We start from the raw sequence: 16,305 nt of genomic DNA, 5'->3' as shown, positions 1-16,305 counted from the left end.
TTCCTTCTTTTACTTTTTACATTAATTCTGATTATTGTGCGAAAGAAGTTTACATTAATTTTATGCGTGTGTGGTTCATTAATTAGTGTGAATTAAAATTTTCATCATTAAAATGAGCTTTACGAGCTTAAAACATGCGAGCAATAATGATATAATAATAAAAGTAATATTAGAGCAAGAGAAAATCAAATAAATCATTAATTAAGATTATGGAGATAGAAAAGTTAGCATGTGATTTAACTGAAATTATGATGGCAAGTGAAGCAAAGTGATGATGAAAGATTCATTGTCAACTAGTACGAAGTATTGATGCATTTGCTAGGCAAATATATATATTTTTATTGTTATTATTATTATTAATTCTATCATTTTCTTAAAGTGAAAATTTAAACTTTCGTCTTTCAATTAGAAAAAATACCACTAAGTTATTATTATAGCTGAACTTCATTTCGATTGATGCAAGTATTAATTTTTACTAGGGATGCATATTGTTCAATTTTGTATATTTTAACCTAAATTGGAACTGAACTAATGCTAATAATTCTTAAAATATTAGAACCAGAATCATAAACCTTTTTTTTAAAAAAGAAAAAGAAAAATAAAGACTCAACAATTGACTACGTACTAACAATATTGATTCGACTTATCAAAGCAAATATAGGTTATACAACAAATGAGTAATAATAAATCTTTTAACCATGAAAAAAATAATTATAATCTAAAAGCAAATGAGCCATTATTGTGTTTGTATGAAATAAATATAAAATTTAGAATTTTAAAACACATTTCACAATAGCCTTATCTTTGTGTATGGTTTAAAAATCATATTGTTGTGTAGCGTAAAACCCCCTCACTATTAAAGAGCCCACAAAGGACAATAAAACAATTATAAACTTTTGAGTCACAGTTTGACAAAAATATAGGGTAAATTAATAGCATGGTGGTGTTGGAAAGTTTTGAATGAATTTTGGTGGTATATCAAAATTATTATTAAATATAAAGGGATGAAATCATAATTATAAAAAAATAAATAAAAATAAAGGTAAATAACATATTTAATCTCCTTTTTTTTAATGTTTCCTTGATTTTTGTCTTTAGCATTGTTGCTTGAGTACCAAGTTAAACAGTTGGTTCACGGGCTATAGCCGGTCACCCCCAGCGACGACCTACCGAAATATAGAGAAATTCTGGTTGGGAGGTATCAATTCAGTCCAGTAGTGTTGCCAACTACCACACCACATTTTTAAAACGTGGAAAACACGCCCCAGCTATTATTATTATTATTTTAAGAAGGATTAGTTAATCCAACATGGTAACAGGATTAAAATCAATCCAAACAAGCTAAACTTTTTACGCATTTTATTCATCTGTCTATATGAGTCTAGATCCTTTGCCATATGCTTTCTCGCCGTTGTAGTGCATCAAAAATGTGCACAAGACATTAAATAGAGGTTTAATGTACATCATTATTTCAAAGCTTGAGATAATAGGTTGCAACCTTAATTAAAGAGCAACGTTAAAATTGACGAAACTATTTTTCGTGTGACTTCAATTATCTAGCAAGGATTCTTAATTTCTTAGTTAGCAATGCAGAAAGATCACCAATCGGAATTTTTTTAATCATTTTTCTCAATTTAATCGTGTTATAGTTTTCACTGCAATACAATTAATCAAGTTGTCAAACAATTATTTCAAATTGTCTTAAAATTTCGATTTAATATGTTGTAACCTATTAAATCGAGCCTCTAATATCATTACTTTGAGATTCAAAATAGTGTTCACCTTTATTCAATATATTACATGTACACACTATAGTACTAAAAGGGAAATAACAAAGGATTCAAATTTTTTAATTTATTATAAATAAATTTTTCTAGAGATTTAATTTTCTAATAACTTATTTGCTATATCTATAGAAATTTACATTAAGTTCTTAGAATTACATTTAGGAGTAATGGAATGCGAAACTAATCCAAGACTAACTTGATTTTCTACCCTGAGCTCAATCCAAAAATAAAAAATTTGAACGTGAATTTATCAATATACACACCCATAAACAAGTGTGTAGTATTGCAAAGTTCTCTATTTAAAAAATTAAATATTATAAAAAATGGATCCAATTTTATTCAATTAGATTAAGAAAAGGCAAACTCGACTAATCAGATGACTAATCAAAAAAATTCGAGCTAGTTCTTTCTAACCCGGGTCAAGTTCAGTTTGTATTTGAACAGCATTACTCGTAGTCTGAGTCGAGTAAGGATTAATCCTTCAACCCGTCAAAAATCATTTGTCCGAGAATTAAAAAATGTAAAAATTAAGGATGTACATATAAATAGCATTCCACGCCGTTGGTACAACGACTCAATCATGTTCGTCGTAATAACAACTCCTTCGCACGTACGTCAATCCATTCGTGTACCCAAACTCTACCTTTCCATTATTAATTTATCTAAACTTTGTCTCCAAACGCGTCCTTACGTGACCTTCACGCGCTCTTACTATATCACCTTTTTCTTATTTCTCTAAAGACATCAGAGACGACAGTTTAGTCACGTTGACGGTCTCCTCACCGTCCGATCAGATTAATCCCCCATTTCTCTTCTATCCAACCACACACCTCCACGCTCTCTAAACAGCTCACATCTACCAATTTCACAATCAGCGGTTTGCCGAGTAGTTTTTCCAACCGCCAAACCACTCCCCCTCTTTCTCTCTCTACATGATAGAGAGAGAGAGAGAAAGCTCTGAGCTCCCTATATAAGTTGCCCCCTTTCTCTCTCTTCAATTTTTGTTTTCTTCCCGGTGGTCTGGAGGCCACCTCTCCCTATATATACACACAAACACATACATATATGTATATATGCTAGCATTAATCTCTCTCTTTCTCTCTCTGTTTACAAAATCAACACCTGATTATAAAAATATTTTGTATCAGGTATTTTGAATTTCTGTTTAGTTTCTGTCCATGTAGTTACAGATTGTAATAGTTCTTCACCGGTAAATATATCTCCGTTGTTTCTCTCTCAACATATTTTATGTATGTATAGATACAAATGATGACAGTACTAGTGTGAGAGTGTATTGTCGATGGCGTTTCCAAACCATCTCTCACAAGAAATGGCTTTACAACATTTCTCTGACCAACATTTAGGTGAAAACGCTTCGGTTCTGCGAACTATAATACCTGAACAGCTCGGTCAATCTTCGCCGGACGGTGGAGGTAGGGACCACAAGGACATACAGAGGCTCATCTTGGAGTCGGCCGGAAAAACGCCGGAGCATCACCATCAGTCGCCGCAACAACAGGCGTCGCAAGTCGGTGTCGGTCCGACGTGGCTCAACAGCGCGATTCTCCGGCAACAGAGCCAGTACAGCGACGGCAATTTCCTCAATTTGCACACAAATAATTCTGAATCCATGGCTTCGCAGGCGTCGAATCAGTGGCTCTCGAGATCGATTCTTCAGCGGAATGTCAGCGATGTTAGGGACGACGTTCAGGTCTCTAACGATTCGATGATCGCCGCTGCTATGTCACACGATTCAGCCGATTTGAACGACAATAACAATGGTAATAGGAACATCGGAAGCAATCAGGTGGAGAACAATGGCGGAGGCGGCGGAGGACAGATAGCAGACAGCGAAGTCGGCGGTGGCGGCGGCGGTGGAGTGATGAATTGGCAAAATGCGAGGCATAAAGCCGAAATACTGTCGCATCCGCTTTACGAGCAGTTGTTGTCGGCGCATGTGGCGTGTCTGCGTATTGCGACGCCGGTTGATCAGTTGCCAAGGATCGATGCGCAGCTCGAACAGTCACAGAGCGTCGTCTCCAAGTATTCGGCTCTCGGACATGGTAATCTAGGTGATGATAAGGAGCTTGATCAGTTCATGGTAAGCTTTTCCTACTCTGTTTTTTTCCATTTTTCTATTTTTTATTTTTGAATTTTGTCGGTATTTGTGGACTGGTGTTATTAATTGGGGGATGTACATCTTATTTATGAAACTGAAGAGAAATTGATGAGGGTGTGTATACTTCTGATTGTTTAAATTGAAGTATTGTATGGTAATAATGTGCAGTCTAGACTCGTGCAGAAGTTAATTTTATGCTTAAATACCTTCCAAATTTATCTCCTGGTTGTTAGGGTTTATCAATTTAGATAGATATAGATTGCATGAAAAGTCTATTCCTTTGAGAAAAAAGGTACTCTGCACCTTGGTTGATATAAGATTGTGTGAAAAGTCTGTTAGGCTACCTGTTTGATGATTGTAACTTGAAGATTTCAATCAAATGTGGGGCTATTTGTCATTTAAAATGGAAGGATATAAGGTGATGTGTGGTTAGTTTTGGGGTAATTCCTATTGTCATTTAGGTGTTTGGAGTTGCTGTTAAAGAATGACAACAGTTAATGGATGCTTAGATTGATGATATTAAGCATGCCCAATGTCGGATTTTTATGCTTTGAGGGTTGATGATTTGGAAGCCCTTTATTATGTAATTTAACATAACATGCTGACTTTGGATTATGTGGGAGGCAAAAAGTTTGAGCGCAGTAATAAACAGAAGAGATTGCAACACTATCCACAAGGAAGTTTCACAAGTAATGCAATAATTGACCGACTCCATGAGCAATAACAACAAAAATGAGCCACTGACAGAGTGACTGTAAAGATTGCCATAACACAGCTTACTCTGAAACATGTGCAAGCTTCACTCTTGACCTTTGGCATGATGACAAGCGGGGCTGATCTTTCCCATGTGTCAACATACTTGAGAATGCCCAATACTTACTTGATTGGAGCTATCTAGCTAGTCCACATGGGAATCAGGCCGTTAGTTTTGTTATTTATCTATCACTTATCAAAAAAAAAATTTATCTATCGAAAAACTTTATTATTTAGTTTTATTTTCAAGAAATAAATGTGTCTTGCTATTGCAAGATGTGGAAATTAAAAATGATGGGTCAAAAAAGGAAGAACGTTCTGGAACTAATCTAAAATTTTGAACACTGTAACAAGAATTTCACTGAAAGTTAGGATGTCAAATTGAGATGCATGGGAGTCATATACAATTCTACTGCTTTGAAGTCTTTTCCAGGATAACTGAACACAGTGTTCTCTGCCTTCTGTTTTAGTTAGATAGAAACTGTATAATATGTTTTGACAATTATAATGGAAATATTTTTCTACTTTTAAGCTGTAACTGGTTTATGTATATAATTATAATTTGGTCCATTCTAGCTTCTAGAGTTTTGATTTTTTTCAAAAGTTAGTACTTCTAAATCCACAAGTTAACTACTTGGATTTGTTGAATGAAAACTGCCTTCTTTTTTCTCAAGTTCATGTAAATGGATTTCAAGTTTCTTCATTGGATATCACACATAATGTTTTGTACTGCTTTGCTTATTTTAGAACTTGGGCTAAAATAGGAGTGACTCTCACTCTTAAGCTATCCGTAAAAATGCATTCCATATATCTTTGAGATTAGAGTTCTTCAATTTATGATCATCGAGTTGTTCAACCACAGACAGGAGTCTCTACCAGCAAATTTATAGTAGCATATATGCTGCAACACCCTATCATCGTATGGGGAAAGCTTAAACTAGAGTTTGAAAGCTTAATTTATTAGCAGTGAGAATTTTCTCTAAAATAAAACTGCTATTCTGAATGGCTGGATTGGATTTTTTATGAAGATAATCCATAACATCTTTTGAACGTGTAAGTAGGAAATTCTTCATTTTGCCACTTATGTAGTTTTGTAGCCAGTGGCACTTTATGACAATCCAATTGGAATTGGGGCAGTGGGGACTAAATGCTATGCACAGAGGTGAAGTGCTAGCCTTCTAGGTTATAAGTTCCGGAACTCTTACCAGACAGATTTGTTTTACATCTCATGACATGCGGCTAACTCATGGTACATTAATTATTTAGAAAAAAATGGATCTTATGCTCCAATTTGTACTCTTATGTTCACGAATAAAACTATTATCTTTTGTCCAATCACCATTCTGTATCATATTTGTCCACAACTGTGGTTGCTCTATCCATCCTATATACAAATTTACTTTGTGAACGTTGTTGCAATCTTTTGAATATCCGACTGAGTTGCAAGGGAAAAAAATGAACAAGAATTGTTCACTCCACTTGTTTTGTTATGTCCTGTTAACATAGATGGTTTGTTTCTTTGCATTATTTGGTAGTGATTAATTAGAATAAATCAAGAAATTTGAATTTTTTATTTTTGCTTTATGTCAATGAAAGCAAATATGGAAACTTGGCTCACACAAATTTAATATCCGGAAGGAAAATAATGCCAGCATAGTGTTACATAGATAAAATGCTTTCAGCTTGCTTGTATCAACTGAAAGTCTGACTGACTAAGTTGCAACCTGGCTAGGAGCTTCACACAATAATGTTCCAATCTTTATCTGTACCATTAATGAATTTTGCTTCTGGTTAGTTAGAGGTTTCCATCTTGACTCTTAAAAGAAATGAACAAAAGCTTGAATCTCAGTTATCGTGACATACTAGGAGTGAATGCACTGGTGAAGAGGTTTGGGGTTGTTGGATAGAACTAACTGATCACAAAAGAACATGTTTGTTTGTACTATTGGTTATATATATTAAATGAAATAGGTATTAAGCACTTATGTTTTTTGTCAGTTTCTGAATGTGTTATATACTATTATGGGGGATTTTTTTTGCAGCGAACTTGTTCTCTATTTAAAGAAAAGTTGTCATTTATGGCTGTCTTATTCTCATCCTTTTTCTATCCATAATGTAGACACATTACGTCCTGTTGCTTTGTTCTTTTAAAGAACAACTGCAACAACATGTTCGTGTTCATGCAATGGAAGCAGTAATGGCTTGCTGGGAGATTGAGCAATCTCTACAAAGCTTAACAGGTGATGTTTCATTTTTTACCATTATGGATTTGTTTGTTTCTAATTAATGTTCCAGATTTCCCACAAAAAGAAAAGAAAATACTGCACCTTTGGCTTGAAATATAATGTGTATTATTGTAGTTGCAATGCCCTTTTTACCTGCAAAATTTTTATGCTTCCGTGCCATACTAATATTATAGTGGTTCCATTTGTTTAACATTTTTAAACTATTAATGCTATTAATTACATGTTATGTTGTTGTTTTTATGACTTGGCACAAACATCTTTTCCACTGTTTTTATTTTTTATTTTTAGTGAAAACTCCTATCTCACTTGCCAAAAAGAAAAAAAGGAAACCCTGTGCCTCATTGATTTGGTCCTCCACAAAAATCATACTCTCAATTGATCACTGGGAACTTCTTTTCTGGAAACATTCGTAGTGAAACAAGAAATAGAAGTGACTCAATTTTAAACACATTAATTCCGTCCATGCACGACGTGAATGCAGTTTTATCGGTTGTTTGTAATTACACTGGTGATCTGAAATTCAGGAAGATGTTAATTTTAAGATATAATGTTAACTCTCATTAGTATTTGACATGAGATCATATCCGTCTCTTTTTGTGCCACGAATCCGTGGTTGTCTTTCCGCTTATCAACCATTAGATACTCTAATCAGAAAGTATATGGAAAAACAGTGGAGAAATAACATTCCCCCACTAATATTACATGGTTCAGCAGTTGCCTACTTTAATGAGGTTTGGTATTTATCACCATTTTTTGATACATAGGTATTCTGCATTTGAAGAAGAATCAAACTCCTCAACCAAGAAAAGAACTACTTTTATTTCCTGTGACCAAGAATGAAGATTTCTAAATTTGTTATTGCATATTCAGTGAATCTCCTGCCTATTCTTAAATCTATTGCTTCCATTTTTGAGGCGTAGTTTTTTCCCTTTGTTTCAGCTGAAGAAAATGTATGCTCAATTTTGACTTTTACCTTCATTGACATCTTAACCATATTTAGTAATGACCCATTCAGTTTAAGTTCTCATTATGTAATCATTGCTCCTTATATTTAAGTTAGTACTTGCTATCAGTTCATTCAATTCTTAAATTTATAACCGGAAGTCAATTTCTTGTCATCATTTTTCGTGTGATTCTCTCAAGTGTGTTGTTATACGGAATCCAAAGACCAACAGCTGGAAATGTATTTAATTGTTACCTGGATGTATATCAGTTGTATATGGGGTTCTCACCTTGCTGTATAAGCAATACCTGCTTTACCTTGTATGGAGAAACCAGCAAGGCAGCAACTATATTACGTAGTATCTCATTTGGATAGATAATCTGACATGTGAGTGTTCTTCTCTGGTACCCACCTTTAAGGAGAATCCAAATCCTATATTACCCTTTCATATCATATGGACTGGTAATCTGAAACGTGAGTCTTCTTCATTGATCACTCTGTGAAGATACATTTGTGATAAAAAAATATTGTGCAGATCACTAGTTATATTGTATGATCTGTAAAAAGATAAATCATGCCAATGCATAAACCAAGTGTCGATTTTCACCTGGTGTGAGCAATATTCATGAAAAATTTAGCAAGTTGATCTTTCTTATTGTAAGACGGATTAAAATAGTGCAAAATTCACCTTTACCATTCTGACTTAACCAGACAGCATGTGCTAAACTTCATTGTTTGTACGCATACGCTGCTTTACACCAAGAATGAGATATCACCGGAAAGTGAAAGCTCGCAACATATTGCATCTAGAATGAGGTCAAGTTTTTTCTCTGGAGGATACCTGTCACACCCCTAAATTTGAGAGTAAGGGCATCTTGACTTTTTATCCAAATTCGACACGGGTATGGGTATAAAATCTGCGTCTGACGCACATAACCAAATCAGACACCTAGATATTTTAATTATGACGGCAGAAGAAGAAAAGTTACTCAAATTTGATAGCAAAGAAGAGTTCCCTACTTGTGAGAGAGGTAGAATCTCTCTTCTTTTAACCATATTCCATTTAGTTAGCATATGCTTTGACATGCAAGTCTTGCTAAATAGGGGCTACTGTGGAGCAGTTGACACGTTCAAACCCCATTACCCATCACATTAAAAACCAAACAGGAATCCATATTTATTAATTGTTCATACTCAACTAAAATAAGGAAATCATAAAACCTATATATATATATATATATATATTTAAAAATAAACAATAATCCATTCAAGTGTTTGGATGAAATGGAAATTCCTAACTTCAAAACTGCATCCAAATGACATCTTGGATTCGGGGCTGGATTCCAAATCCGTTCTCTGCAAATCAGTATATGCCTGGCTGGATTCCAAATCCGTTCTCTCCAAATCAGTATATGCCTCTCTTGCTTGTGGCTTAACTTCATTTTTAGTATCTGCATTCTGTCTATGAATAACTTTTCAAAGAAATCCTCTCCCCACCCCCCCCCCCATAACTATTGTTATGAAGCATCCCCTTTCCTTGGTTCGTGTAAGAGAATTCTCTATGTCACCTGTTCTGCTATCAGACATGGAGAAATATGAAATTGCTTTGTAAAAAATTACCTCATGACTCGGTTGTGAAGCACCTTTATCTAAGAATCTAAATATCTGATGCTAGTATGATTCTCCTTGAATTCCCCGCTGCCTATCAACACCAGAATAATTTATTTTTTACGGAAAAATCTTAGTACTTTGTTATAGAGTTCATTTTCTCAGCCACTTTATTTGTAATCAAATTTTGTTTGATCAGTTGAAGCCTTTTTCACTGGTTTTGTTGAGATAAGTACATGATCCATTAGCTACTCGGGTTTATGTGAATTATTCTTAAATGACTTTCTTGGATTGTGAGGAATGCCTGATGCTCTCTTTTCCTTTGTGGGCTAAAATTGTTTCTTCTGGCAAAGTAACAAGAGTCAGGAACCAACAGCATGAAATACTAAAATGTGCTTAACCATGGTAAGATTATGCATTGGCTAATCATGAAATACTAAAGCAAATGCTGCTTTCACATATTATATGAACAGGAGTCTCTCCTGGAGAAGGCACAGGTGCAACAATGTCTGATGACGACGACGACCAGGTAGATAGTGATGCCAACTTGTTTGATGGAAGTTTGGACGGTCATGACAGCATGGGATTTGGTCCTCTAATCCCAACAGAGAGTGAGAGATCCTTGATGGAGCGTGTAAGACAAGAACTGAAGCATGAACTGAAACAAGTGAGGACCTAAATATTTGTTTTTGGATTTTTTTTTTAAATTATTTTTTTTTATATTGTCATCAACCTATATACCATTTTTCTCTTATTATTATTTTATTTTACAGGGTTACAAGGAAAAACTAGTGGATATTAGGGAGGAAATTTTACGCAAGAGAAGGGCGGGGAAACTACCTGGTGATACCACCTCTGTCTTAAAAGCTTGGTGGCAATCACATTCCAAGTGGCCATACCCAACAGTAAGTCTTGGATTGTCACACCTTTATAATTTATCTTGCATCTCAGCTGAGAAGCTCAATTAACGTCAACTTTGAATGGGTATATTATTTGCCTTAGTTCTATTAATTTCACATTTTAGAAAGGAAAGAACCAAAGAATAACCAGAGGTTTGGTATGGATCTTTTACCTACCATGCCCGGATTTTGACTTGTTGCTAAATATGTGTCTCCATATTGTCAAATGGTTGTTTAGTTTGCTTTTTACTGTTTAATTAAACCTCATATTACTGAAATTGCTTTCGGAAAGACACAAATGAGTAGCTTCTGAAAAATTTTGGTAAGCTAATCAAAGACATTTTTTCACATGTTAACTGTTTAAGCACTGTGTTTATTCATATCGTTTCAGGAGGAAGATAAAGCAAGATTAGTACAGGAAACGGGCTTGCAGTTGAAGCAGATAAATAATTGGTTCATCAATCAGAGGAAAAGGAACTGGCACAGTAACCCTTCTACTTCTACGGTCCTGAAGAGCAAGCGCAAAAGGTACTTCAATTGAAAGCATATTAAGTTACTTATATTATTGTTACGATGGAGGGAAAAGTATGAGCAAGTCATAAATTTCCTTCCTAAGGATCAATAAGTCCTAACTTTTAGTAAAGACCATTAAATCTTAGTTTGCATGATCATAGAAGTAAGATATTTATCGTTTTGACATTGTAATTATGATCATGCCACTCTTGTGACCAACCATAAAATTCTAATTATTGAATCAATTAACAAATATATATATATATATATATATATATATATATATATCCGAAATTTAATTGCTTAAACTCTTAAATTTGTTGTTAAACGTGGATAACATAATTTTTTATATTCTTTAGTGTACTTTCATTTTCTATATTACATAACCATATACTTTATTTTCAAATTTATTTGAATAAGCAAAAATTTTATATGATTAATTATAAAACTTCCTTTCTTTCAATATTCTTTTGTTCACCGAATAATAAAATCTTTTCCATTTGAGGGAACTCAAAACAGTTGACATTAAAATTGAAGGAAACACGTGTACTAAAAATGTTGCCAAAAACTTCGGTCCATGACAATAAATTTAAAAATTATTGAAAGCATACAAAATTATGTTCAGAAATGTACAAGTCAAAACTTAGGACCATATGTTTAACATGTTGAAAGTTAACAAAATTATGTTAATAGATATTTTACTTTATTTTGGATACGCATCAAACCAAAAGTTTACGTAATTGGTTTAATATAAACAAAAGCTTACACTGTTCTGTAATTTGGATCTCGCAATTCTAGAAAATAAGTTATAAGTTTATTAAGATATCATTTATTATTTCATGATTTAAAAAATGTCATGAATAAAGTAAATGGCAATATTGTAATTCAAAATCGACAGGGTGAAATAAAAAGATAAACAAATTGTGCACTCATGTGGAGTCATTTAGGAAACAATAAGACTTCCTAGTGTGACTTATTGATCTTTAGGTGGGAAAATCAGAAATTAATCCCTATTACCTTTTGTTATCACAAAATTCTCCAGGGATGTCCACCAATTTTAATTTGTAAACGAAGTAATGCAGGTGATAACAGTGGTGATCGTTTCGTGTAAGTGAAGGACAAACCAGAAAGACAAAATCTTTTGACATGCTTCGCCTCCAGTAATTCATACAGCAGCAATACACCTGTTTACATAGAAAATTCGACACTATAAGGCTTGATGTGAACCTTATGGGATTCAAGTAAAAAGATGACCGCGATCGTGCTTCTCTAGGAAAGGTGGTTAGCGGTGCTGAGAAGGCGATGATGAAGAATAATATTTTTGCCACGTTCATGTGTGTTAGAATTCTAAAGAATATATGACCAAAACTTAGTTTGACAGTTCGTCGTACATTGGTACATACAAGATTTTTGTTTATCGTTTTTGTATAAATAAATTTAGCTACGAGGTATGGATGTAGAGTAAGATAATAATTTCTGGCATGATTCCTCGGATACTATAGTGTAAAAAATAGATTTGTTACATGTATGGATGTACAAATGCTTGCAATCTTCTTGGTTATCATTCAACATACTTTTAACACCATTTCAAGTTTTCAAGTTGTCGAGTGTGCCTTTTCTTTCTATTTTTCTTCATTTAGTTCTGTGAGTTTTCGTGTTATCGCAGATTTACATGGTAAATTTGATGGTTGAAGTTTTCTGTTTAATCTGGACGTTATTTGTTATGTATGCAAGAAAATGGGAACCTTCACTTTGCAAAGTGTTGTGTGTACGGTTTGAAATACAAACAACATTTGATGCCACTTTTGACCAAAGAGTGAAGTTCAGTGGACTGTTTTGGCTTCCAATTTTGGTTTGTATAGCACAACCCTTTTAGGGTATATATTTACTGATTTTCATGTCCCCAAGACTAGCTATTCTTATATACAAACAAGTGCTGTAAAATTTCAAGAGTGGTTTTGTTCAAACCTAAACAAGTTTTGAGTTGATGAGCAGCAGAAAACAATAACAGTTTAATATGTATTTATCTTTTGGAAAATGATAATTTTGACGACACTTGCATACCAATAGTTGTTCCAAATCTCTCGTCACAGATTAAATACACTATATTTTCTAGACAAAAAAACCTTTTTAGTTTCTCCTTTTCTTCGCCATATATATATATATATATATATAAGAAATTATTTTTCCAGTGAGAGATTCCGGAATTTATATATATATCTTTACAAAATTCTTCTTTACAGTGAGAGATTCGAATGAAATTTTTTTTCTTCTCTATCATCTGAAAAATCATTAAATAAAAAAGAAGAAAAAAACATGGGGAACAAGAAGACGTGATAGTAAATATTAAGCACTCATTTAATCTGTAGGGGTCATTGCATATTCTTGATTATATTTCAGGGAATATAGGGATTTATTGTATTGCCTTGTTCTTTTCTTTGTATTGCCTGTTAAGAAAGTAATTTTGATGATCCGGAAAAGAAATATTATTGCAGTTTCACGACATTTCAAGAGAGGACATAGAGAGGTTGCATTATTGCTTTATTTGGTTAGAGAGAGAAATGATATTCTAACTTTTGTTAACAACTGTATTGATATATTTAGATTTTAAAATAACTCAATACAATGACATTCACATAAAAGTCGTAATATATCGGTTTTTATTTATTTATTTATGGGGTTTGATTAATTGGCTTAATTTTTTATTTTGAGAAACGTTTTCATACTTCTACCTTTTTAATTGGTAAGTTGTTTCTGTTTTATCTTAAATTTGAAGTAACTTATCAAATAATTTAGTGTACTTGTAAGGGAATAGAAAACAGTAGCATCATACTAAACTATTGTTGGGCGGATATAATTTTATAAAGATTTCTTGTCGATGTCCCCATCAAAAGTGACTGGCTACTGGCCCTCAGCAATGGTAATTAAAATCAGGGTAAAGTGAGGAAAAAAAAAAAAAAATCCTTGAATTATAATTCTTTATATAAAAAATTATATTAAAAATCTCTGAATTATTTAGAAATATGAACAATTTAGTCACTTGCCATGAACATTTTATCTGGTAGGAAAAAAATCACTTATTTTAAAAACATTATGAATGGTCGTCAAATCCTAAATCACATCAAATAAGTGTATAAGCGAGGCTTATGTTTATGATCACCAACGGATATAAGCCCACGTGGTATCCCCTTCACCAAGGGAGCTTATGATTAACTTTTTGAAAGGTGATTTCATCAAATTTATTTTTAAAAATAAATATAAAAATGAGTAGATTGAATAAATATTTCATTATATTCTATGATAAACATAGCTTTTTTTTTTTCTTTTTTTTTTTTTAACTACTTTCTCCGCCAATACAATTTTTTAAAAATTATTTTAGAGTAATATGAGATGAATTTCTTAATATGCCCTTGTAATTTATGAGTACGGTATAAAAGTTGTTTGTCTTAACCCAACCACTTAATGTAGTCAACTTTCATAGAATGAACGGATGAATGAGACGGTATAAAAGTTGATATATTAAGAATTATTATTATTATTTTTTTTTGTTTTCTTTTTTAACTACTTCCGCCGTCCCGCAAAGAGTATTACGGGGAATACAATTTGTTAAGAGTTATTTTTTATGATTTATTTATAGTAATATGAGATGAATTTCTTAATATGCCCTTATAGTAATTTATGAGTACGGTATAAAAGTTGTTTGTCTTGACCCAACCACTTAATGTAGTCAACTTTCAAATTTGAATTGCGGGGTTCATAATAGCTTTTTTAGAAGTTTTAATTACTATTATAATTTCAGGACAAAGGGTATATTAGGAATATTAAAAAAAATAGTATATTGAATTTTGAAGTATGACACATATTTTTGGACAGCCAAAAAAAAAAAATGAACACTTATTTTAGAGCGAAAATAATATGAATTATGTCTTTTTATGCCAAATTGGGAAAGTAACTTTAGGAGACACCATATTTGGAATCTGATAAATACTACCAAGAATTATAAACTACCAAGAATATAGGAGTGTGTGTGTAAATGGATTTAACCATAAAATGGGGTGGCCTAAAATTTAATGCATGGTCATGGGATGTACCTTGACCAAATTTTGTTTGGTTGGGCCAAGTTGGAATAAGAAACCATTTATTTTGGGTTGACTTTTTATCATCTAATCACCCAAAGTGAGAAGTTGTACCACATGGGTAAGCTTAATAAATACTACGTACAACCTTTCTATTGCCAATTTAAATCACAAGTTTATGGTAAATTTTTTACTGATTTATAAATTAAAAAAAATAAAATAAAATAAAAAATAAACGTGCCCTTTTTGACTCAATTTGTATAGCATATAATAGCAAGCAATATATTGTGAATAGTATATTCGGTTCCGTTTAGTAAAAAATGTATTTTACAAACATCACAAGTATTAGAGGTTGTTCCACTCAAAGAAATTCGAGTAAATTTTTCTTTGGATCCAAAGTTTGAAGTATTGTATGTATTTTTCTAATTTTGAAATTATCAAATATTGAAAATAATTATCTGGGAACAAAATTGTTTTTTAAAAAAATACTTAATTTTAAAGAATATTCATCATCCGGCTAAAAAATTGTATAAAACTTGTTGACTGAATTTCTTGAGATATTAAATCATTTAGTTGCATCTCCTGATTTATGGGGAGAGAGAGGTTATCTGAATTCATTTTAATAAATAGATATTTATTAAAATTTGGAATATACAATTGAAAAGGACTCAAAACATTACTCACGCCATTTTTTTTGTTTTTGGGCAAAGTAACATCAAACTACCACACATTTATAAATCGAAAAGCCATCAAACGCTAGCAAATCTCTACTAGGATCTCTCGCGCCACCGTCCTCGGCGGCGCCGCGACATTCCCGGCATTGTCCACCACCGGCGAAATACTCCTCGCCGCCGGCATTGGCTGCGACCTCGCCAAATGTCCCGAGAAATCCCTCACTCGAGCTTCGTCCTCCTTGGCCGAGTCTCCGTCGTCGAAATTAAGCGCGTAGCTCATCGGATCGTAGCTGAAGTCGGCAGATAGCCGGCGGTAACGGCCAATCCGGTGGTGCTTCCTCCTGATGTCCGGTAGATCGTGAACTCTGGATCTCATCCACGTCGACGGCGACCTAGATTTGTCGTCGGATGAATGGAAGCAACATGGAATGGTAATGGAGGACTTCTTGAGCCTCTGCCTCAGAGAAGTGGTCTCCCTTTCGTCTTCCATGGTAGAGAGAGAGAAGAAATAGAGGTATTTAGAGAGAGGGAGGGAATGGAATTGATTCTTTTTTTAGAGAGTGAGATGAGTGAAGGAGGAAAGGAGTGGATGAGGTTATTTATATGTTTGGGAAATGAGAAAGTAGGGATGGAAAATAGCTACCCATAAAAGAAAGCGGATAGAAACAAATAGCTGGACGTACTAAA

The 16,305-nt window shown here is 33.4% G+C and overlaps 1 protein-coding gene across 3 annotated transcripts; it reads left to right on the top strand.

Moving 5' to 3' along the window:
* The first annotated feature begins 2,626 nt into the window (after positions 1 to 2,626).
* Positions 2,627 to 12,491, top strand: LOC132286274 (homeobox protein knotted-1-like 3). 3 transcript variants are annotated; one of them, XM_059788568.1, is made up of 6 exons: positions 2,627 to 3,888; positions 6,779 to 6,899; positions 9,930 to 10,123; positions 10,230 to 10,361; positions 10,747 to 10,883; positions 11,943 to 12,491. In XM_059788568.1, exons 1-6 carry the CDS (start codon positions 3,088 to 3,090, stop codon positions 11,977 to 11,979), a joined length of 1,422 nt encoding a protein of 473 aa, XP_059644551.1. In that variant the 5' UTR covers positions 2,627 to 3,087; the 3' UTR covers positions 11,980 to 12,491. The 3 variants fall into 3 exon arrangements, with proteins under 3 accessions (XP_059644551.1, XP_059644552.1, XP_059644553.1); XM_059788569.1 differs by having other exon boundaries at positions 11,911 to 12,491; XM_059788570.1 differs by having other exon boundaries at positions 2,628 to 3,888; positions 11,951 to 12,491.
* Positions 12,492 to 16,305: the final 3,814 nt, after the last annotated feature.

Source organism: Cornus florida, unplaced genomic scaffold (genome assembly GCF_030987335.1).
Source record: "Cornus florida cultivar Cherokee Brave unplaced genomic scaffold, ASM3098733v1 CherokeeBrave_3.0.0_Hap2_Chr11, whole genome shotgun sequence".
Classification (NCBI taxonomy): domain Eukaryota; kingdom Viridiplantae; phylum Streptophyta; class Magnoliopsida; order Cornales; family Cornaceae; genus Cornus; species Cornus florida.
Note: the sequence above shows the minus strand (reverse complement) of the source record. Positions and strands in the feature narration are given on the sequence as shown.